This window comes from Ascaphus truei, chromosome 3 (assembly GCF_040206685.1).
Source record: "Ascaphus truei isolate aAscTru1 chromosome 3, aAscTru1.hap1, whole genome shotgun sequence".
NCBI lineage: Eukaryota > Metazoa > Chordata > Amphibia > Anura > Ascaphidae > Ascaphus > Ascaphus truei.
Window position 1 is genome coordinate 377267053 of NC_134485.1, and position 26200 is coordinate 377293252.

A 26200-nucleotide genomic window follows, 5' to 3' on the forward strand; every position below is an offset into this window, starting at 1 on the left:
TCCTATTGGCCCAGGCATTACACGTTTGGTACTAGCTGGCGAGTAGATTTTTTTGTTGGGCGAGTATTTTTTGGTGATTTGTCGACCACTGTATATAAATATATATATATATTTTTTCAATTGCAGAAGGAAGATATTAATGATACAGAAGAAAAGCAGTCAATCCGAAAGCAGCACTTTATGCAGTTTGCATCATTGGAGTATGAAGGAGAGCATTACATGACCCCGAGAGACTTCCTCTTCTCTGTCATGTTCGAGCAGGTGGAACGTAAGTGAGCTCACAACATTTAAACTTCCGTGGAGTGAAAACTGGTACGGTAGTTTAGAAAATTATTTCATAAAGTTCCATGTAATTGTAATTGAAATGTAACAGACATTCTCATTGATTACTGTGGCAGCATTAAAAATGATCGCCTAAACAATGCAGACGTCTGCTAAAAATTATGAACATCCAAACTTTTTTAGGTCCCACTTTTTTTTTAAAATCTATTTTTATTTAAAATGCCACTGAAAGGACAAGAGAGTTGTGCAGTATGTGTGCTAGATATAACAATTACATTTTGCAATTGCATACGGACTAGAATTAAATGTCCATGAGCACTTAGAATAAAAACATGCTAAATGTTTATGACATACTCTTACATAGATATGAGGTACTGATAAAGTATATTTACCTGCCTTTATCATACAATGGCGAGAAAACGTTTGTGAACTCTTTAGGATTTTCACATATGTGAAATATTTGAAACCGAAAATGTTATTACAGTAGATCTTAATCTAAGTCCTAACAATAGATCGAGATAACCTGATCAAACAAATGACACAAAAAAATTATACTTTTTCAACATTTATTTATCCGGAAATGATTAAATATTCAATATCCATCTGTGTAAAAGTATGGGAACCTTTAGATTCAGTACCTGGTGGCACCCCCTTGAGCAGCAATCACTTCAACTAAGCGTTTCCTGTAACTGCTGGTCAATCTCTCACATCGGTTTTGAGGAATTTTGGCCCCTTCCTTCTTACGGAAATACTTCAACTCGGTGACACTTGATGGGTTCCTTGCATGGACGACAGCTCGTTTCAGGTCCTGCTAGAACATTTCGGTGGGGTTTAGGTCCGGACTTTGACTAGGCCATTCAAAAACGCAGAATTTCTTCTTCTACAGCCATTCTTTTGTAGATCTGCTTGTATGTTTAGGATCATTGTCTTGCTGCATGACTCACTTTCGTCTATGCAGCCACGCTTTTCACTTGGGAGACGAACAGATCTGAGGCAGGAACCCAAGGATGTTACAACTTGGTTCCTCAAGAGCCCAGCTGTCTGGTTTTGAACTGCAACCGTCACCTTTAGAGATTGTCTCTTACATGCTTTTATACTTCTACTCTCTTGAGTGCGCAGATCCTACGGACCGTGGTCATCTCTAGTTTTAACAATAAACAACTAATTATACATTATTATGCTATGGAGCTTGTGCTTCTTTTCTTTTTTTTTTCTTACACATATATACACATAAACACACACACACCCGGTAAGTTGCGAAGTCAGCCAGGAAGCCACAGATGGCAACTGCCTGCTCGCGGAATCCCCGCGACCAGCACAGTGAGAGTAGATGGAATCAGTCACTCTCTCTGCGCGTCTCTAACAGGCGATCGCGCTGCTTTTATTTTTATTACATAGGTGGTCTCCGAAACTGAACCACATTAATTTCATCCCCAGGGACCCCTTAGTTACAGGCCCCGGTTAGGGGTGCCGGTATCTATCTGCACGTTTAATTCCTGTGTCACGTGACCGGGACATTTAAACTTGTCGTAGATACCGGTACCCCATACTTGGGCCTGTAACTCTGGAAGCAGGGGGTCCCCGGGACTGAAATTAATACAGTTTAGCTTCGTAGACCCCCTGCTTCAATATTACGTAATTGAAATAAAAGCGGCACGATCGCCTGTTAGAGGTGCGCAGAGAGAGAGAGATGATTCTGTATACTCTCACTGCGCAGCTCTTCCAGACTGATACGGCCCAGTAGGATTCACACAGCGGACGTCCAATTCAGAAGCAGGGACCCCCGCTACGTTACTCCTGATGCGCAATTCCACTCTGCTCTGCACTTGGCTGTGATCGCTCCACGTTTGGTCCGCGCTTCACATGTGCTGGGGCAGGGTGGAGATACAACTGTGTGTGTGTGTGTGTGTGTGTGTGTGTGTGTGTGTGTGTGTGTATATATATATATATATATATATATATATATATATATATATATATATATATACATGTTTATGTATATATACAGCTGAACCCCGTTATAACGCGGTCATTGGGGTCCACAGAATGAGACCGCGTTATAACCGTGATAGCGTAAATTTCGCCGCGAGGACTTACAGGCATCTGCATTTCTTTCCTCCCTAAAGCAAGATAGGTTTTTACTTAACAGTGCATCTTGGAATGTATCTGTGACTGAAGCCTATCCCTCCCCCCTGTTTGTGTATGTGTGTGTGTGTGTATATATATATATATATATATATATATATATATATATATATATATATATATATATATATATATATAATATGTGTGTGTCTGTGTCTGTGTGTGTGTGTGTCCCTCCATTATCTCCCTTCCCCTTCCCTCCATTCTCCTGATTTCATACAAAAATGGTGTGTGTGTGTATGTATATATGTAAATATATATGAGAACAAAAAGAAAAATAGTTAGCGCTTTCCAGTCCCCACTGACCCAAATCTTGTAAGCTGTGAGAAAATTACAACCAATGATATACAAAGAATCTATATTAAAAAATGATTAATAAAATAAATATAATAATAGAAACATAAAAATAAAAATATATGAACCAACACAAAAGTAATCTATATAAAAATATATAAAGAGAATATATATAGATTAAAAATAAAATTATACAATACAAATAAAGATCCAATCATATATAGAACACATATAAAGTCCCCAGCGCTAAAGTCCAAGATACCGTGATCTTTAAGGCAGTCTCTAGTCTTTAAGGTGGTAGTTGGGCTCTGATATAGATGCTCCAGATGGGATGATGTCCTTGATGTAGATGGATACACCGTCTGAAATAACAGATAAACAGACACACCTGATTGCGCAGTGTGTTACAGCAATCAGAGCCCTATCTGAGATGTGAAAGAATCCTACTCACATAATAAATGCCAATATATTCAGTGGAGAGGATCTGTGCTTGCTCCCCTTCTAATCCGCTCCTCACACGAACCCCACGTGGAGACAGCTTACTGGGGACAGCTTACAGGGTACACCCTCTATCCTCAATGGCGTCGGGGATGCGTCCGTTACGACACCTCCACCAATGTGAGACAGGAATACGTACAAAATAGTGTAGTATGAACAGACCTTTAATTTCTAAAAACACTATGTGAGTGTAATCTATCATATTTTATAGTGTTTTTAGAAATTAAAGGTCTGTTCATACTACACTATTTTGTACGTATTCCTGTCTCACATTGGTGGAGGTGTCGTAACGGACGCATCCCCGACGCCATTGAGGATAGAGGGTGTACCCTGTAAGCTGTCCCCAGTAAGCTGTCTCCACGTGGGGTTCGTGTGAGGAGCGGATTAGAAGGGGAGCAAGCACAGATCCTCTCCACTGAATATATTGGCATTTATTATGTGAGTAGGATTCTTTCACATCTCAGATAGGGCTCTGATTGCTGTAACACACTGCGCAATCAGGTGTGTCTGTTTATCTGTTATTTCAGACGGTGTATCCATCTACATCAAGGACATCATCCCATCTGGAGCATCTATATCAGAGCCCAACTACCACCTTAAAGACTAGAGACTGCCTTAAAGATCACGGTATCTTGGACTTTAGCGCTGGGGACTTTATATTTGTTTGTTCACTGTGTATATCAGGTTTGGAATTACCTGTCATTATTGTTACCTAGCTGCTTTTTTTCTCACAGCATTGTGTAAGTCACTTTGATAATAATTCGATGTTGCACCAGCACTTATCATTGTTTTAGCACAATATTGTTAGCACTTAGTTTAGTGTAGGTTAGCGCTTTAGGAGGGGTTATTTTCTTTGTTTTGTTCATATATAGAACACACTGTCCTCCAGAGTAGCTGCAGCCTGATAGAAGGGACCACCAATCCCTCAGGGATATCTAAGAAAAAAACAAGAAAACAACAGGCGCACTCATGGTGTAGTAGGTATGAAAAATTTATATGGATCTGTAAAAATATAAATTGCGCACTCACAAACGTGACAGGAATAAAAGCATGTATGAGTAAAACTCAATCGCCAACGATGACCGGGAAGATAGGGTACAAACTTGGGCTCCACCGTGTGCTGCAGATGCCGATAGCTGCGTGGCCTCTGTGTACCAGGTACTTCCTCGTTACAGTCTCGCGAGAGTTGTGACGTCAGCGGGAGTTCTTGGGTAGCAGAGAATCGTGGGTAGTCTCTTGCGGAGCTGTTTAGGAGACTCTGCACCCGCTGGATCCAAAATAACATGCAGATCTCTCCGGAAAAGAGTCCGATATTGACAAATATGTCAGAGTGCACAAAAGTACATAAAATACAAATGTATTGGCTCAGGAAACACCAACTCTGCAAGCATGAGCGATCGGCTGTCCTGCAATAATTTTAGAGCAGAAGCGGGGGGCGTGGCTATTAAGGAAGGGGCGTGTCATTTGTCTGTGTGTGTCTGTGTGTGTGTGTCCCTCCATTCTCTCCCTTCCCTCCATTCTCTCCCTCCACCTTACCTACTTTTTCGCCCCCCCCTTCCCTCCTCTCTCTCCCTCATCCCTCCTGTCTCTCCCCCCTTCCCTCCTCCCTCTCTCCCCTTCCCTCCTCTCTCTCTCTCTCACCCCCCTTCCACCTCTCTCCGCTCAGCCCCCCTCCACCTCTCTCCGCTCAGCCCCCCCTTCCACCTCTCTCTGCATAGCCCCCCTTCCACCTCTCTGCTCAGCCTATACTGCCTCTCTCTCCCCATTGGTCAGAGCAGGGTCATGTGACCATGCTCTGCGCTCAAAAGTCAAATTGAACTGTCTCCCCAAGCACCAAACTTGGGAGAGCGTACGTGTGAGCGGGGACGTGAAGCTAAAGATTGCAAGAAGTAAACTTGGCAAGCGCCTGCACTCAGCGCTAGCGTGGACGCCTACTGCACATGCATTACCTATGTTTACTGTCACGGGAGACCAGTACTTTTCCACCGAAACCACCGGGATCACTAGCTCCAGACAGGACAAAGTTATTGAATAAAATGGGGTTTATTCTGGCACGCCAGCAGACAAACAAAGATGTACAAAACACGATACATTACCAACTGGAGGCCTGGGGAGTAGACTTGCTAGGTGCAGGGACCTGCTTCAAGAAGGCTTGTCCTGTCCGCTTCTCGTCCAGGATCTCAGAGGGCTGATCATACAGCAGCCCCTCTGAGATATCTCTCCAGCTGGGCACTGTAAAAGATCAACTCCTTTACAGAATGTCTCCCAGTCTCTCTGTCTGTCAGATAGTCCTCTGAGGGTAGATCTCCACACTCCTTCCCAAAATGTCTCTCAGTCTGTTAGCCTCTCTTGCTCTCAGATGCTCTTTGAAGGTAGAACTGATTCTCTGATCAGCAGCACCCTTTATATAGCCCTCTGTGGCTATCTATTGCATGGGAGGGGGGTACTGGACAATAAGTGCTCAAATTAAGTTAGTGCCACAACAGCTAGAGGGCGTGCTAAGAACCCATCCCCATCCCTGATTGTTCTCTTAATCCAATTAACACTTTACAGGGCTGACTCTCAAATCACATCACAGTGCTTACACATAGATCACAAACACTTTATCTCATATTGCTTGCTCAACTAGACTTGGGAATTGAATTAACAGGGGATAATGTTGATTCCCTAAACTGTGGGATTGCATTTACAGGAAATAACAAATACAGACTTTGAAATACATTCTTAAAGAACTGGAAATACATTTACACATTCCCTGTTCTTCCCCATTTGTTAAATGCATTTGGCCAAAATAAGCCTTACAAAGGTTGCCAAGTTACATAGATTTATGGGTAGGTAGCTGGTCTTCATCCCAGTTTTGTGATGCCAGCTAGCCCTACTGTTACATTTACAACAGAAAGGCTCGGCAACCATTTTGAATGTCACGCATGCGTGATGTACTGATGCCATGCTTGTGCGGAAGGAACCAGTAGTAACTAAGTATCCATCCTGAGGCTGCGGCTGTTGGACAGCGTAGAACAAACATAGAGGCACTTACACAGAGGCAAATGTAAGCGCACAGCGAACCACCAGTTATAGAGAGACCAGTAAATAATTAATGAATACAAGATGCAGGTTAAAAGTGCATACACCAACACAGTGAATAAAGTGATTGGGGAACATAATAAAACACATTGACGGTGTAGCTATAAGGAAATCTATACATTTACTGTAATACTGGACGGTAAACTATAACATGATCTGTATAGAAGTAGGATAACAATGCTAAGAATAATGACAGTGATTAGTGTTTGTCCTACATAGTGCCCTATTCCAGACCATCCATAGGAGAGCCATAAAGTCCATAGTTCCTGTAAACATAGAAAAAGTGTTAGATGTCCATAACATGATGCGGCAGGAGCTGCATGAAAAGACAAAACAATATGTTTTATAAGATTACACAAAAAAAATATCCTAAAAATACTGGTAACTATATATGCTGTGGAACATGACTTCCTAGTTTCAGCAGTCCTAGTAGGGTAATAGTTCTGGAGGCTGTCCTGTATCACATTATTGATGAATGATGTCCATACAGTGGCGGCTAAACTAACTCTCAGGTGGCATGCACCGCGGGTAATTTAAAACCCCGTGCAGACGCGGCCTTTTTTTTTTTTCTGGAGCCGCAGGCGCTTCCCATTGTTCAGCGCATTAGCGCTGAATAGGGAAACGGGCCGCGCGGCCGCAAGATGCGGCTGGCGCGCGGCCAAGTTTGGCGGCTGCCAAAAAAAGCCCCGAAAAATTGCGGGTAAATGGTAGAATAAAGCTGGCCGCAGCAGTATGTTGCTACTGTGGAAATTGAAGAAATCCTAGTATCATCAGATATTAGTCAGTTATCCAAAAATGATAGACGTTACAGGAAACAACTTAATTTAAAATCTTCATTGAGACCACTTGGGCTAAGCGTGTCCAGGCTGTAGATCATCTTTGCTTCAAGCTGCAAGAGTGCTTTGTTGCGATCACCCCCTCTGCCTGGGGCATGAGTTTGCATTATCGGCATACAACGAAGAGTGGACAATCCATGTTGATGTTCTTTAAAGACCCAATAATGAAATACTGTACGCTGCAAAACGGACCTGGCTACAGAGATCGGCAGGTGTCTACAAGTGCCATGGGTGCATCAATTTCCAATGTTTGATTCCGGGGAAAACCTACACGCATCCCCACAATGGTAATCAGGTGAAAATTATGGATCACAAAACAAAGATACCCAGTAAGCTCCTATTTCTTATATATATTAAACCCCCAAAGTAACCACAACATATATACTGTATATATGCATATTAGTGTCAAAGCGGAGTGCTACTGGGCATGGCAATACATACTTCAAATAAAGGACAGAACATAGAACACAGACAGAGCCCAGTGCTACATCCAATGACACAAATACAAAGTAAAGAACCTATATATCTTGTCCAGCTGGCCACAGCTGATTGGGATGGTGGCTCCTCCTTCCAAGGTTCTAAGCTCACCCCCATCCCACTTTGCTTCTAAATGGTTAAGGATCACTCCATTTCACCTTCCACGCAAGCAGGTCCTTGCATGCAATTTGGTTGCGACAAAATCTAATTCAGAGTGCTTTTCCTTTATATATATATATATATGTGTGTATATGTACTTTACTGTGTATTTGTGTCATTGAATGTAGCACTGGGCTCTGGGCTCTGGGCTCTGGGCTCTGTCTGGGTTCTATGTTCTGTCCTTTATTTGAAAATTATGGATCACATGAACTGTGAGTCATGTAACGTGGTCTACTTCATTTGATGGCTTTGTGGATTATACAATGTGGGAAAGACTATGCGAATGTTAAGAGAGTTTGAGCCTACATCGGTCCACTATTTGTAAGGTGTTGGCAGTCACAGACAACATGGAGGATCTCAACCTGCAACTGGTTGCAAGACATTTCAAAGAACATCAACATGGATTGTCCACACTTGATGGAAGTCGCTTGTACCACTGCGACGAAATGCGTAGGGTTAAGCAACTGGAGCTGTCTGAAGGAATCGCCCCTATATGGCGGTACCGAGAAGGGGGCCGCCATGTCTGCCATGCGCAAAACGGGGACGTCCGAGGTCGCGCATGCGCAGAGCAGAGCGTGTGGTGCTGAGGTAGCGCATGCACTGAATGGAGGTCTGCGCAGACACCGAAAATCGCCGGTTTCGCTTTCCGGAGATTTTTGCTTTGCGGCAGGCCCTTAGAACGGAATCTGCCGCGTGAGCAGGGCCCATCTGTACCTCTCTGACGGAGCCGAGGAGCTGTGGAACCTAACAGGCAGTACGAGCTTGCCGGGGGAAAGTGGTGTGAGCGCACTGATTCGGAGTAACTTGCTGTTACTCAGACGTGCACGCGTCATACCCCCCCACCACGAGGATCCAGCCCTTCAACAGATGTGTACCGGATGAGTATTCAATACTACCCAGACAATTCTTGCTGTATTTACAGCTCAATGTGTAAATTTTGTCCATTTTTGACACTGGCCTCATTTTATCTTTTGGCATTTATTAAATATTATTACAGAGTTACGCTATGGAGGCTGCACTGTCTTCTTTTGTTTATATATATATATATATATATATATATATATAACAAAAAAACAATATGAAGTAGCGCCGCTAAATAACCAGTTAATTATAAATATTAATTATAAATTACTAGTGGGAGAGACAATAGCTAATTGGATAGGCTTGAAGGGGCAGCTAGATAGGGCTAGTACACTATGATAAAACTTTTAAAATAAACAAATGGCAATGCAATCTCCTGACAAAAAACCCTAAAGGAAAAAATATAAAAAATCTAAAAAATGTATTTATTAATAAAAAATATATATAGAAAAAATTGTCAAAAGATAAAAATATATAATAAAAAACCTTCAATACATAAAGTCCTGTTCCAGTGGAAATGTCCTTGGTTTCTTGCAGCCCGTTTCAAAGGGATCACCAGTCCCTAGTGATATCTGGAAAAAAGAACAAAAAAGAAACAGGCGCACACCTAGTGCATTACCACAATAAAAATGTATTGGATGAACATAAAATCTAACAAATGGCCACTCACAAGGATACAGCAAATAAAAGCATGTATGAGATAGGCTCTCATGTGCCTTGCAGCTCAATCACCAGCGTCCGTCCGCAATCAGTGGCGTCGTCACGTGGATCAGCCTCGTGAACCGGAACCGGAAGAGGGGTGTTTCACCTTCAGTGCTCCACCAAATCGGTCCCTCCGGGAAACAGGCACCCCAGATGTATAATAGTACAAGGTAGCAAGCCGGGAGAGCAGCACACGGGAGCCAAGAGTTCTCAGTCAACCTGCATCAGTGTTTGTGGGCAAATGGCGGCCGGACTCTAGCCACGCCCTACGCGTTTCGTCATCAAATGGCGACTTCTTCAGGGGATACCCTTCAAGCATATGTCCTTAGTATTTATAGGGAGGTTAACAGCAAGTAGCCAATAAAGCTTAATTGAATTTGAAGCAATCAATTAAATCAATTACACATATGTATAATTAGAACAAGTAAAATCAATTTCTAAATATTTTGAGGACCCCATCGATGTCCAAAGAGTAACATGCAAACTATATATTGAAACAACATAACTGATGTTCTGAATGTGCTTGATATTATTGATGATATGAATACAATTAATAAGTGGAATGTGACAGGCTGAATCAATAGACAAACAGCACTACAAGGTGCATAGTAATTAAATATAAGGATTAATTGCATTCAGACATTCTAGAGAGTATATTTGAATAGAACTATTTATATATTTAGTAGAGTCAGGTCTATTGCACTTGATTATTAGTGACATCTCAACTAGGGAGAACACAAATGAATGAACCATAGTATATGGACAGCTATATAAATTAGCAATAAACATTTTCAATTAAATCAATGACACCCAACAAAATAGCAAGTAGTTACCTGGTATGTTATCAGGGTATTAACCCATTATTGGAATGTCAGTGGGGAGTCAGAGGAAGTAGATGAGATGGATCCAAAAGCAAGGACAGATCAAACGAAGGCGACAGTGACTTAAACTAATATGAAAGTATTAAGCAATTTAATATGGGTGCTGTGTTCTAATAAATATGAAAATGGATTATGTGTTGTGTGCATCAATGTGAATGATAGATAATAAAGTGTATGTGAGTGATGTGAAAAACAAAATAATGTAAATAGTGAATTATGTATATACTAAAATATATGTATTGAATTGAAAATAATGAAATAAATATATGAATATATAAAAGAAAATAAAATAAAAATGAAAAATGAATGTAATTGAAAATGAAAATGAAAATGAAACTAAAAATCAAAATAAAAATAAAAATAAATATAAAAAGTGAATAAAAATTGTAAAAAATGTATAAATAAAATAAAATTGAAATAGAAATAAATAAAGATTAAAATGAATCAAAACTAATATAGAATATTGACCATTTGTGGAGATGAATCGTGACAGACACGAAAGCTGACTGACCCCTTGAATAAGTGAATAGGAACACAATGACCAGACCATAGCCCAGAGGGAATGCTAAGCATTCAGACCAGACCTCTGGAGAACACCCATTAGAGGTGTTCAAACTATGGTACTAATGTCAATGTGGTCATTGTGTCCCTTGGGATAGGTTGTATCCAAAATGTACATCCAATATGTTTCTCGGGTACATAGCTTCTGAAAGCGATCACCTCCCATATATGAGGGGGGGATGAATTCAATACCCATGACAGAAAGGGATTTGGGATTTTTGTTGTGACTAGTACAAAAGTGACGGGAGAGGCTGTGTGTTTGACACCCATTAATAATGTTCCGCCGGTGCTCTAAGAACCGTGTACTAAGGGCTCTAGATGTACGGCCTATATATTGGGTGCCACATTCACATGAGATAAGATACACAACGTATTCTGTTAAACAATTTATATGGTCTTTTATTTCATATGATGTACCATTTGAATGTGATGTGAACTTGTTAGATTTTGTCAAATGTTTGCAGGTTAAACACCGGCCTCTTCCACAACTAACATTTCCCTCCCTTAGAGCCATATTCTGATTGGTAATCTTCTTGGTTTTAAGTTTACTTGGTGCCAGTATTGTTTTAATGCTCCTCGCCTTTCTGAATACAGTTGGAGCATATTCTGGTACTAGGTGACCAATAACAGGATCATTGCGTATAATTTTCCAATGACAATTTAAAATATTTCTAATTTGGTGAGCAGATTGATTGAATTGTGTAATGAATTTTGGTGCATTATTTGATTTATATTCCTTTTTTCTGCTTATACACAATGATTCAGATTTATTTTTTGATTTTTCCAAAAGTGTCTCTCTTTTAATAAGACCTGCATCCTGAAAAGCTTTGTTAACAACAGAGGCATCATATCCCTTTTCCAAAAACTTATTTGATAGATCTTTTCCCTGTGATGCAAAGTCAGAGTCCTCTGAGCAGTTGCGCCTGATTCTGTAAAACTGGCTCTTGGGCACGTTATTTAGCCACTTTTTATAGTGGTTACTGCCATAATGTAAATAGCTGTTGGCTGACACTGATTTGAAGTGTGTTCTTGTTTGAATCTGATTTTCTGTGCCAATGAAAAGTTCTAAATCCAGAAAGACAATTGTGCTAGGGTGTACAGTATGTGTAAATTTAAGGCCCATCTCATTGATGTTAAAGGATGACAGAATCTCCTCCAGGATATCCCTATCACCATCCCAAATAAAGATAATATCATCTATGAAACGGCCATAGTATACCAGACCACCCCTCAGACTAGCATTCTCCCAAACATGGGTTCTCTCCCACAGACCCATGTAGAGATTAGCATAGCTGGGGGCAAATCTGGTACCCATAGCCGTTCCACAGATTTGTAAATAATATGTGTCTTCAAATAAAAAGTAGTTGTGACTTAAAATAAATTGAATGCATGCCAAGAGAAAAGTTTTTTGTGAAGGGTGAAGATTGGTGTCTAATTCAAAAAAGTGATTAATAGCCTGGATACCTTTGGTGTGATCAATACAAGTGTAAAGTGAGGATACATCGCATGTAATCCAGTGAAAGGTATCCTTCCAAATAATATCAGAGGTGGAATCGATGACATGCAACGTGTCCCTAATATATGATTTTAGATTTATGACATACGGTTGTAAATAATAGTCAATGTATTGGGACAAGTTTGACGTCATCGATCCCACCCCCGATATTATAGGCCTCCCTGGTGGATTAACTTTATCTTTGTGCAATTTTGGCAGGTGATAAAATATAGGTGTCCTAGGGTGTTTAGTGAATAAAAATTTTTCCTCTAAATTAGTGATAATCCCTTTACTGAGTGCTTCCCGGAGGAGATTCTGAAATTCTATCTGATAGCCCATAACTGGGTCTTCATCTAGTGTGGTATAGGATACAGAATCATGTAAAAGGCGATGGGCTTCGCATATGTAATCAACGCGATCCTGTAAAACAATAGCACCACCCTTGTCTGCTTGGCGGACTATAAGGTCAAAATTGTTCTTTATATCCAACATGGTTATAGTCTCTTCTTTGGTTAGATTGCTATGTTTTATTTCTAGATTGTTTTGGCACAACTTCTCAAGGTCCCCAAGAACCAATGTATAAAAAGTATCGATAAAGTTCCCCTTTGAATGATAGGGGAAGTATATCGATTTAGGGGCAAAAGGTGATGGCCTATACATTGTGTTGCTCACAGGGTCAGTTTGTGAGGATGGATTATGATCTATAAGTAAGCTCATATCCTCCTCATGAGTAGTGATGTCCAATAATGGATTCTCAAATAGTTGGTCATCATGTACTAATCTTTTATTTAGAGGGTCTACCAATGTATTAAATTTGACTGGTATTTGTGTACTATTGTCACTGGTATTACTGGTATTATTTCCTGATTCTACCAAGAAAGACGTAAGGGCATTAATACACTCTATTTCTTGGGTATTGAAAATGGGTTGTTGTGTCTGTTCCCCTTTGAGTGTAAAGTGTCGCATAAGTGTCAGCTTACGGATGTACCGATTCAAATCCACAAATAAATCAAACCTATTGGGAGTGCTACTAGGAGAAAAAGATAAACCTTTGGCTAATAATGATATGTGATATGGGGTTAGTGAGTGTGAAGATAAGTTATAAATACCGTAATTGGTAGGTGCAGCCTCCATCAACTTCATTTTCTTCTGTCCTTGCTTTTTTGCTCCTCCTCTGACTCCCCTGAATCTCGTTTTCTTCGGGGTAGTGGTTGGGCTTGTTTTTCCCAAAGTGGGTATTTCTTCTCCCTTTCTCTTTGTTCTAAAAAAGAGGCAGTTTTGTGTGTTTTATTGGGTGAAATTGTATTACCAGTATTGCTGTTGGATCCCTTGTGAGATGTTTTGGATCTTGCCCCCTCCCTCAACGCCCCCGCACCCTGCTCTTTGATGTCTAAATTGTCCTCACAATCAACTCTTAATACAGAGTATTGATTGGAAGTGGAGCAGTTAGCGGTGGGCGTTTCTGGTAGGGGGCAAGATCTATCACGTGTATCTTTCTTATCCAACCGTGCTTCTTTTATCAGTGTAATTATTTCATTTTTCTCTTTTTCATTAGAAATTGGTTTCTTGTAATGTTTGTTCCCTCTATTTTCTTCTCTATAACCGGAATGGGAACGACCATATCTATGGTGTTTATTAAAATCTTTGTTTCTTTTCCAATTTCTAACTCTGTTATTAGCATAGGTATCCTTATCACGTTTGAGTTTGTTTGTTTTTCTCTCTATAATTTCTTTTTCAAATGAAACTACTCTTTTGTGTACTTGTTCGTCTAATGAGATGAATTCTTCCTTGCCTTCAAATGGCTTAATAGTTGTCTGAACCTGGGCTATCTCTCTCCCCAAGACCTCCAATCTCTCTTCTCTATAGGAGATTAGAAGCTTGATGAGAGAGATAGAGCAGTCTTCCAATATGGTATTCCAACTGGCTGTAAATGTCTCATTTGCCTCAAAAGTTGGTTTTTTTTTGTTATCCTAAGTCCTCTCGGGACCAATTTGATATCCAAATAATTTTGGAGTGAGAGCAGATCCAGCCAGTTTTTCATCTCATCTTTGGTATAATTTTCCAACTCTTGGAAATTATTTTTCAAATCAACATAGTTCTCTTGAACTACAATGGGGTCCTCATCAACAATATTGGCAAATCTGTTCCTCCTAGCTAAACGTTCCTCACTGGATTGCATCATTTTCACAAATCACAAAAGGAATATACAAATATAAAAACAAAATAATCAAATAATGACAATTAATGTTAAAATGAAAATGTGCATATATATATAACAGGGAAATAAATGGCTGCTAACTTCTAAGTGAAAATAGACAACAAAAAAACAATATGAAGTAGCGCCGCTAAATAACCAGTTAATTATAAATATTAATTATAAATTACTAGTGGGAGAGACAATAGCTAATTGGATAGGCTTGAAGGGGCAGCTAGATAGGGCTAGTACACTATGATAAAACTTTTAAAATAAACAAATGGCAATGCAATCTCCTGACAAAAAACCCTAAAGGAAAAAATATAAAAAATCTAAAAAATGTATTTATTAATAAAAAATATATATAGAAAAAATTGTCAAAAGATAAAAATATATAATAAAAAACCTTCAATACATAAAGTCCTGTTCCAGTGGAAATGTCCTTGGTTTCTTGCAGCCCGTTTCAAAGGGATCACCAGTCCCTAGTGATATCTGGAAAAAAGAACAAAAAAGAAACAGGCGCACACCTAGTGCATTACCACAATAAAAATGTATTGGATGAACATAAAATCTAACAAATGGCCACTCACAAGGATACAGCAAATAAAAGCATGTATGAGATAGGCTCTCATGTGCCTTGCAGCTCAATCACCAGCGTCCGTCCGCAATCAGTGGCGTCGTCACGTGGATCAGCCTCGTGAACCGGAACCGGAAGAGGGGTGTTTCACCTTCAGTGCTCCACCAAATCGGTCCCTCCGGGAAACAGGCACCCCAGATGTATAATAGTACAAGGTAGCAAGCCGGGAGAGCAGCACACGGGAGCCAAGAGTTCTCAGTCAACCTGCATCAGTGTTTGTGGGCAAATGGCGGCCGGACTCTAGCCACGCCCTACGCGTTTCGTCATCAAATGGCGACTTCTTCAGGGGATACCCTTCAAGCATATGTCCTTAGTATTTATAGGGAGGTTAACAGCAAGTAGCCAATAAAGCTTAATTGAATTTGAAGCAATCAATTAAATCAATTACACATATGTATAATTAGAACAAGTAAAATCAATTTCTAAATATTTTGAGGACCCCATCGATGTCCAAAGAGTAACATGCAAACTATATATTGAAACAACATAACTGATGTTCTGAATGTGCTTGATATTATTGATGATATGAATACAATTAATAAGTGGAATGTGACAGGCTGAATCAATAGACAAACAGCACTACAAGGTGCATAGTAATTAAATATAAGGATTAATTGCATTCAGACATTCTAGAGAGTATATTTGAATAGAACTATTTATATATTTAGTAGAGTCAGGTCTATTGCACTTGATTATTAGTGACATCTCAACTAGGGAGAACACAAATGAATGAACCATAGTATATGGACAGCTATATAAATTAGCAATAAACATTTTCAATTAAATCAATGACACCCAACAAAATAGCAAGTAGTTACCTGGTATGTTATCAGGGTATTAACCCATTATTGGAATGTCAGTGGGGAGTCAGAGGAAGTAGATGAGATGGATCCAAAAGCAAGGACAGATCAAACGAAGGCGACAGTGACTTAAACTAATATGAAAGTATTAAGCAATTTAATATGGGTGCTGTGTTCTAATAAATATGAAAATGGATTATGTGTTGTGTGCATCAATGTGAATGATAGATAATAAAGTGTATGTGAGTGATGTGAAAAACAAAATAATGTAAATAGTGAATTATGTATATACTAAAATATATGTATTGAATTGAAAATAATGAAATAAATATATGAATATATAAAAGAAAATAAAATAAAAATGAAAAATGAATGTAATTGAAAATGAAAATGAAAATGAAACTAAAAATCAAAATAAAAATAAAAATAAATATAAAAAGTGAATAAAAATTGTAAAAAATGTATAAATAAAATAAAATTAAAATAGAAATAAATAAAGATTAAAATGAATCAAAACTAATATAGAATATTGACCATTTGTGGAGATGAATCGTGACAGACACGAAAGCTGACTGACCCCTTGAATAAGTGAATAGGAACACAATGACCAGACCATAGCCCAGAGGGAATGCTAAGCATTCAGACCAGACCTCTGGAGAACACCCATTAGAGGTGTTCAAACTATGGTACTAATGTCAATGTGGTCATTGTGTCCCTTGGGATAGGTTGTATCCAAAATGTACATCCAATATGTTTCTCGGGTACATAGCTTCTGAAAGCGATCACCTCCCATATATGAGGGGGGGATGAATTCAATACCCATGACAGAAAGGGATTTGGGATTTTTGTTGTGACTAGTACAAAAGTGACGGGAGAGGCTGTGTGTTTGACACCCATTAATAATGTTCCGCCGGTGCTCTAAGAACCGTGTACTAAGGGCTCTAGATGTACGGCCTATATATTGGGTGCCACATTCACATGAGATAAGATACACAACGTATTCTGTTAAACAATTTATATGGTCTTTTATTTCATATGATGTACCATTTGAATGTGATGTGAACTTGTTAGATTTTGTCAAATGTTTGCAGGTTAAACACCGGCCTCTTCCACAACTAACATTTCCCTCCCTTAGAGCCATATTCTGATTGGTAATCTTCTTGGTTTTAAGTTTACTTGGTGCCAGTATTGTTTTAATGCTCCTCGCCTTTCTGAATACAGTTGGAGCATATTCTGGTACTAGGTGACCAATAACAGGATCATTGCGTATAATTTTCCAATGACAATTTAAAATATTTCTAATTTGGTGAGCAGATTGATTGAATTGTGTAATGAATTTTGGTGCATTATTTGATTTATATTCCTTTTTTCTGCTTATACACAATGATTCAGATTTATTTTTTGATTTTTCCAAAAGTGTCTCTCTTTTAATAAGACCTGCATCCTGAAAAGCTTTGTTAACAACAGAGGCATCATATCCCTTTTCCAAAAACTTATTTGATAGATCTTTTCCCTGTGATGCAAAGTCAGAGTCCTCTGAGCAGTTGCGCCTGATTCTGTAAAACTGGCTCTTGGGCACGTTATTTAGCCACTTTTTATAGTGGTTACTGCCATAATGTAAATAGCTGTTGGCTGACACTGATTTGAAGTGTGTTCTTGTTTGAATCTGATTTTCTGTGCCAATGAAAAGTTCTAAATCCAGAAAGACAATTGTGCTAGGGTGTACAGTATGTGTAAATTTAAGGCCCATCTCATTGATGTTAAAGGATGACAGAATCTCCTCCAGGATATCCCTATCACCATCCCAAATAAAGATAATATCATCTATGAAACGGCCATAGTATACCAGACCACCCCTCAGACTAGCATTCTCCCAAACATGGGTTCTCTCCCACAGACCCATGTAGAGATTAGCATAGCTGGGGGCAAATCTGGTACCCATAGCCGTTCCACAGATTTGTAAATAATATGTGTCTTCAAATAAAAAGTAGTTGTGACTTAAAATAAATTGAATGCATGCCAAGAGAAAAGTTTTTTGTGAAGGGTGAAGATTGGTGTCTAATTCAAAAAAGTGATTAATAGCCTGGATACCTTTGGTGTGATCAATACAAGTGTAAAGTGAGGATACATCGCATGTAATCCAGTGAAAGGTATCCTTCCAAATAATATCAGAGGTGGAATCGATGACATGCAACGTGTCCCTAATATATGATTTTAGATTTATGACATACGGTTGTAAATAATAGTCAATGTATTGGGACAAGTTTGACGTCATCGATCCCACCCCCGATATTATAGGCCTCCCTGGTGGATTAACTTTATCTTTGTGCAATTTTGGCAGGTGATAAAATATAGGTGTCCTAGGGTGTTTAGTGAATAAAAATTTTTCCTCTAAATTAGTGATAATCCCTTTACTGAGTGCTTCCCGGAGGAGATTCTGAAATTCTATCTGATAGCCCATAACTGGGTCTTCATCTAGTGTGGTATAGGATACAGAATCATGTAAAAGGCGATGGGCTTCGCATATGTAATCAACGCGATCCTGTAAAACAATAGCACCACCCTTGTCTGCTTGGCGGACTATAAGGTCAAAATTGTTCTTTATATCCAACATGGTTATAGTCTCTTCTTTGGTTAGATTGCTATGTTTTATTTCTAGATTGTTTTGGCACAACTTCTCAAGGTCCCCAAGAACCAATGTATAAAAAGTATCGATAAAGTTCCCCTTTGAATGATAGGGGAAGTATATCGATTTAGGGGCAAAAGGTGATGGCCTATACATTGTGTTGCTCACAGGGTCAGTTTGTGAGGATGGATTATGATCTATAAGTAAGCTCATATCCTCCTCATGAGTAGTGATGTCCAATAATGGATTCTCAAATAGTTGGTCATCATGTACTAATCTTTTATTTAGAGGGTCTACCAATGTATTAAATTTGACTGGTATTTGTGTACTATTGTCACTGGTATTACTGGTATTATTTCCTGATTCTACCAAGAAAGACGTAAGGGCATTAATACACTCTATTTCTTGGGTATTGAAAATGGGTTGTTGTGTCTGTTCCCCTTTGAGTGTAAAGTGTCGCATAAGTGTCAGCTTACGGATGTACCGATTCAAATCCACAAATAAATCAAACCTATTGGGAGTGCTACTAGGAGAAAAAGATAAACCTTTGGCTAATAATGATATGTGATATGGGGTTAGTGAGTGTGAAGATAAGTTATAAATACCGTAATTGGTAGGTGCAGCCTCCATCAACTTCATTTTCTTCTGTCCTTGCTTTTTTGCTCCTCCTCTGACTCCCCTGAATCTCGTTTTCTTCGGGGTAGTGGTTGGGCTTGTTTTTCCCAAAGTGGGTATTTCTTCTCCCTTTCTCTTTGTTCTAAAAAAGAGGCAGTTTTGTGTGTTTTATTGGGTGAAATTGTATTACCAGTATTGCTGTTGGATCCCTTGTGAGATGTTTTGGATCTTGCCCCCTCCCTCAACGCCCCCGCACCCTGCTCTTTGATGTCTAAATTGTCCTCACAATCAACTCTTAATACAGAGTATTGATTGGAAGTGGAGCAGTTAGCGGTGGGCGTTTCTGGTAGGGGGCAAGATCTATCACGTGTATCTTTCTTATCCAACCGTGCTTCTTTTATCAGTGTAATTATTTCATTTTTCTCTTTTTCATTAGAAATTGGTTTCTTGTAATGTTTGTTCCCTCTATTTTCTTCTCTATAACCGGAATGGGAACGACCATATCTATGGTGTTTATTAAAATCTTTGTTTCTTTTCCAATTTCTAACTCTGTTATTAGCATAGTCATCCTTATCACGTTTGAGTTTGTTTGTTTTTCTCTCTATAATTTCTTTTTCAAATGAAACTACTCTTTTGTGTACTTGTTCGTCTAATGAGATGAATTCTTCCTTGCCTTCAAATGGCTTAATAGTTGTCTGAACCTGGGCTATCTCTCTCCCCAAGACCTCCAATCTCTCTTCTCTATAGGAGATTAGAAGCTTGATGAGAGAGATAGAGCAGTCTTCCAATATGGTATTCCAACTGGCTGTAAATGTCTCATTTGCCTCAAAAGTTGGTTTTTTTGTTATCCTAAGTCCTCTCGGGACCAATTTGATATCCAAATAATTTTGGAGTGAGAGCAGATCCAGCCAGTTTTTCATCTCATCTTTGGTATAATTTTCCAACTCTTGGAAATTATTTTTCAAATCAACATAGTTCTCTTGAACTACAATGGGGTCCTCATCAACAATATTGGCAAATCTGTTCCTCCTAGCTAAACGTTCCTCACTGGATTGCATCATTTTCACAAATCACAAAAGGAATATACAAATATAAAAACAAAATAATCAAATAATGACAATTAATGTTAAAATGAAAATGTGCATATATATATAACAGGGAAATAAATGGCTGCTAACTTCTAAGTGAAAATAGACAACAAAAAAACAATATGAAGTAGCGCCGCTAAATAACCAGTTAATTATAAATATTAATTATAAATTACTAGTGGGAGAGACAATAGCTAATTGGATAGGCTTGAAGGGGCAGCTAGATAGGGCTAGTACACTATGATAAAACTTTTAAAATAAACAAATGGCAATGCAATCTCCTGACAAAAAACCCTAAAGGAAAAAATATAAAAAATCTAAAAAATGTATTTATTAATAAAAAATATATATAGAAAAAATTGTCAAAAGATAAAAATATATAATAAAAAACCTTCAATACATAAAGTCCTGTTCCAGTGGAAATGTCCTTGGTTTCTTGCAGCCCGTTTCAAAGGGATCACCAGTCCCTAGTGATATCTGGAAAAAAGAACAAAAAAGAAACAGGCGCACACCTAGTGCATTACCACAATAAAAATGTATTGGATGAACATAAAATCTAACAAATGGCCACTCACAAGGATACAGCAAATAAAAGCATGTATGAGATAGGCTCTCATGTGCCTTGCAGCTCAATCACCAGCGTCCGTCCGCAATCAGTGGCGTCGTCACGTGGATCAGCCTCGTGAACCGGAACCGGAAGAGGGGTGTTTCACCTTCAGTGCTCCACCAAATCGGTCCCTCCGGGAAACAGGCACCCCAGATGTATAATAGTACAAGGTAGCAAGCCGGGAGAGCAGCACACGGGAGCCAAGAGTTCTCAGTCAACCTGCATCAGTGTTTGTGGGCAAATGGCGGCCGGACTCTAGCCACGCCCTACGCGTTTCGTCATCAAATGGCGACTTCTTCAGGGGATACCCTTCAAGCATATGTCCTTAGTATTTATAGGGAGGTTAACAGCAAGTAGCCAATAAAGCTTAATTGAATTTGAAGCAATCAATTAAATCAATTACACATATGTATAATTAGAACAAGTAAAATCAATTTCTAAATATTTTGAGGACCCCATCGATGTCCAAAGAGTAACATGCAAACTATATATTGAAACAACATAACTGATGTTCTGAATGTGCTTGATATTATTGATGATATGAATACAATTAATAAGTGGAATGTGACAGGCTGAATCAATAGACAAACAGCACTACAAGGTGCATAGTAATTAAATATAAGGATTAATTGCATTCAGACATTCTAGAGAGTATATTTGAATAGAACTATTTATATATTTAGTAGAGTCAGGTCTATTGCACTTGATTATTAGTGACATCTCAACTAGGGAGAACACAAATGAATGAACCATAGTATATGGACAGCTATATAAATTAGCAATAAACATTTTCAATTAAATCAATGACACCCAACAAAATAGCAAGTAGTTACCTGGTATGTTATCAGGGTATTAACCCATTATTGGAATGTCAGTGGGGAGTCAGAGGAAGTAGATGAGATGGATCCAAAAGCAAGGACAGATCAAACGAAGGCGACAGTGACTTAAACTAATATGAAAGTATTAAGCAATTTAATATGGGTGCTGTGTTCTAATAAATATGAAAATGGATTATGTGTTGTGTGCATCAATGTGAATGATAGATAATAAAGTGTATGTGAGTGATGTGAAAAACAAAATAATGTAAATAGTGAATTATGTATATACTAAAATATATGTATTGAATTGAAAATAATGAAATAAATATATGAATATATAAAAGAAAATAAAATAAAAATGAAAAATGAATGTAATTGAAAATGAAAATGAAAATGAAACTAAAAATCAAAATAAAAATAAAAATAAATATAAAAAGTGAATAAAAATTGTAAAAAATGTATAAATAAAATAAAATTAAAATAGAAATAAATAAAGATTAAAATGAATCAAAACTAATATAGAATATTGACCATTTGTGGAGATGAATCGTGACAGACACGAAAGCTGACTGACCCCTTGAATAAGTGAATAGGAACACAATGACCAGACCATAGCCCAGAGGGAATGCTAAGCATTCAGACCAGACCTCTGGAGAACACCCATTAGAGGTGTTCAAACTATGGTACTAATGTCAATGTGGTCATTGTGTCCCTTGGGATAGGTTGTATCCAAAATGTACATCCAATATGTTTCTCGGGTACATAGCTTCTGAAAGCGATCACCTCCCATATATGAGGGGGGGATGAATTCAATACCCATGACAGAAAGGGATTTGGGATTTTTGTTGTGACTAGTACAAAAGTGACGGGAGAGGCTGTGTGTTTGACACCCATTAATAATGTTCCGCCGGTGCTCTAAGAACCGTGTACTAAGGGCTCTAGATGTACGGCCTATATATTGGGTGCCACATTCACATGAGATAAGATACACAACGTATTCTGTTAAACAATTTATATGGTCTTTTATTTCATATGATGTACCATTTGAATGTGATGTGAACTTGTTAGATTTTGTCAAATGTTTGCAGGTTAAACACCGGCCTCTTCCACAACTAACATTTCCCTCCCTTAGAGCCATATTCTGATTGGTAATCTTCTTGGTTTTAAGTTTACTTGGTGCCAGTATTGTTTTAATGCTCCTCGCCTTTCTGAATACAGTTGGAGCATATTCTGGTACTAGGTGACCAATAACAGGATCATTGCGTATAATTTTCCAATGACAATTTAAAATATTTCTAATTTGGTGAGCAGATTGATTGAATTGTGTAATGAATTTTGGTGCATTATTTGATTTATATTCCTTTTTTCTGCTTATACACAATGATTCAGATTTATTTTTTGATTTTTCCAAAAGTGTCTCTCTTTTAATAAGACCTGCATCCTGAAAAGCTTTGTTAACAACAGAGGCATCATATCCCTTTTCCAAAAACTTATTTGATAGATCTTTTCCCTGTGATGCAAAGTCAGAGTCCTCTGAGCAGTTGCGCCTGATTCTGTAAAACTGGCTCTTGGGCACGTTATTTAGCCACTTTTTATAGTGGTTACTGCCATAATGTAAATAGCTGTTGGCTGACACTGATTTGAAGTGTGTTCTTGTTTGAATCTGATTTTCTGTGCCAATGAAAAGTTCTAAATCCAGAAAGACAATTGTGCTAGGGTGTACAGTATGTGTAAATTTAAGGCCCATCTCATTGATGTTAAAGGATGACAGAATCTCCTCCAGGATATCCCTATCACCATCCCAAATAAAGATAATATCATCTATGAAACGGCCATAGTATACCAGACCACCCCTCAGACTAGCATTCTCCCAAACATGGGTTCTCTCCCACAGACCCATGTAGAGATTAGCATAGCTGGGGGCAAATCTGGTACCCATAGCCGTTCCACAGATTTGTAAATAATATGTGTCTTCAAATAAAAAGTAGTTGTGACTTAAAATAAATTGAATGCATGCCAAGAGAAAAGTTTTTTGTGAAGGGTGAAGATTGGTGTCTAATTCAAAAAAGTGATTAATAGCCTGGATACCTTTGGTGTGATCAATACAAGTGTAAAGTGAGGATACATCGCATGTAATCCAGTGAAAGGTATCCTTCCAAATAATATCAGAGGTGGAATCGATGACATGCAACGTGTCCCTAATATATGATTTTAGATTTATGACATACGGTTGTAAATAATAGTCAATGTATTGGGACAAGTTTGACGTCATCGATCCCACCCCCGATATTATAGGCCTCCCTGGTGGATTAACTTTATCTTTGTGCAATTTTGGCAGGTGATAAAATATAGGTGTCCTAGGGTGTTTAGTGAATAAAAAATTTTCCTCTAAATTAGTGATAATCCCTTTACTGAGTGCTTCCCGGAGGAGATTCTGAAATTCTATCTGATAGCCCATAACTGGGTCTTCATCTAGTGTGGTATAGGATACAGAATCATGTAAAAGGCGATGGGCTTCGCATATGTAATCAACGCGATCCTGTAAAACAATAGCACCACCCTTGTCTGCTTGGCGGACTATAAGGTCAAAATTGTTCTTTATATCCAACATGGTTATAGTCTCTTCTTTGGTTAGATTGCTATGTTTTATTTCTAGATTGTTTTGGCACAACTTCTCAAGGTCCCCAAGAACCAATGTATAAAAAGTATCGATAAAGTTCCCCTTTGAATGATAGGGGAAGTATATCGATTTAGGGGCAAAAGGTGATGGCCTATACATTGTGTTGCTCACAGGGTCAGTTTGTGAGGATGGATTATGATCTATAAGTAAGCTCATATCCTCCTCATGAGTAGTGATGTCCAATAATGGATTCTCAAATAGTTGGTCATCATGTACTAATCTTTTATTTAGAGGGTCTACCAATGTATTAAATTTGACTGGTATTTGTGTACTATTGTCACTGGTATTACTGGTATTATTTCCTGATTCTACCAAGAAAGACGTAAGGGCATTAATACACTCTATTTCTTGGGTATTGAAAATGGGTTGTTGTGTCTGTTCCCCTTTGAGTGTAAAGTGTCGCATAAGTGTCAGCTTACGGATGTACCGATTCAAATCCACAAATAAATCAAACCTATTGGGAGTGCTACTAGGAGAAAAGATAAACCTTTGGCTAATAATGATATGTGATATGGGGTTAGTGAGTGTGAAGATAAGTTATAAATACCGTAATGGTAGGTGCAGCCTCCATCAACTTCATTTTCTTCTGTCCTTGCTTTTTTGCTCCTCCTCTGACTCCCCCTGAATCTCGTTTTCTTCGGGGTAGTGGTTGGGCTTGTTTTTTCCCAAAGTGGGTATTTCTTCTCCCTTTCTCTTTGTTCTAAAAAGAGGCAGTTTTGTGTGTTTTATTGGGTGAAATTGTATTACCAGTATTGCTGTTGGATCCCTTGTGAGATGTTTTGGATCTTGCCCCTCCTCAACGCCCCCGCACCCTGCTCTTTGATGTCTAAATTGTCCTCACAATCAACTCTTAATACAGAGTATTGATTGGAAGTGGAGCAGTTAGCGGTGGGCGTTTCTGGTAGGGGGCAAGATCTATCACGTGTATCTTTCTTATCCAACCGTGCTTCTTTTATCAGTGTAATTATTTCATTTTTCTCTTTTTCATTAGAAATTGGTTTCTTGTAATGTTTGTTCCCTATTTTTCTTCTCTATAACCGAATGGGAACGACCATATCTATGGTGTTTATTAAAATCTTTGTTTCTTTTCCAATTTCTAACTCTGTTATTAGCATAGTCATCCTTATCACGTTTGAGTTTGTTTGTTTTTCTCTCTATAATTTCTTTTTCAAATGAAACTACTTTTTGTGTACTTGTTCGTCTAATGAGATGAATTCTTCCTTGCCTTCAAATGGCTTAATAGTTGTCTGAACCTGGGCTATCTCTCTCCCCAAGACCTCCAATCTCTCTTCTCTATAGGAGATTAGAAGCTTGATGAGAGAGATAGAGCAGTCTTCCAATATGGTATTCCAACTGGCTGTAAATGTCTCATTTGCCTCAAAAGTTGGTTTTTTTTGTTATCCTAAGTCCTCTCGGGACCAATTTGATATCCAAATAATTTTGGAGTGAGAGCAGATCCAGCCAGTTTTTCATCTCATCTTTGGTATAATTTTCCAACTCTTGGAAATTATTTTTCAAATCAACATAGTTCTCTTGAACTACAATGGGGTCCTCATCAACAATATTGGCAAATCTGTTCTCCTAGCTAAACGTTCCTCACTGGATTGCATCATTTTCACAAATCACAAAAGGAATATACAAATATAAAAACAAAATAATCAAATAATGACAATTAATGTTAAAATGAAAAGTGCATATATATATAACAGGGAAATAATGGCTGCTAACTTCTAAGTGAAAATAGACAACAAAAAAACAATATGAAGTAGCGCCGCTAAATAACCAGTTAATTATAAATATTAATTATAAATTACTAGTGGGAGAGACAATAGCTAATTGGATAGGCTTGAAGGGGCAGCT

At 38.4% G+C, this 26200-nt stretch overlaps 1 protein-coding gene across 7 annotated transcripts in view; it reads left to right on the forward strand.

Moving 5' to 3' along the window:
- MICU2 (mitochondrial calcium uptake 2) overlaps positions 1 to 26200 on the forward strand; it is a 382386-nt gene that overhangs the window by 160545 nt on the left and 195641 nt on the right. For 6 of the 7 annotated variants that reach the window (XM_075592259.1, XM_075592260.1, XM_075592261.1 and 3 more), the window contains one exon: positions 127 to 268. In XM_075592259.1, the coding sequence (XP_075448374.1) occupies positions 127 to 268 (142 nt within the window). Of the gene's footprint in view, positions 1 to 126; positions 269 to 26200 lie in introns of those variants that run through there. The other variant, XM_075592256.1, reaches the window with a different exon arrangement.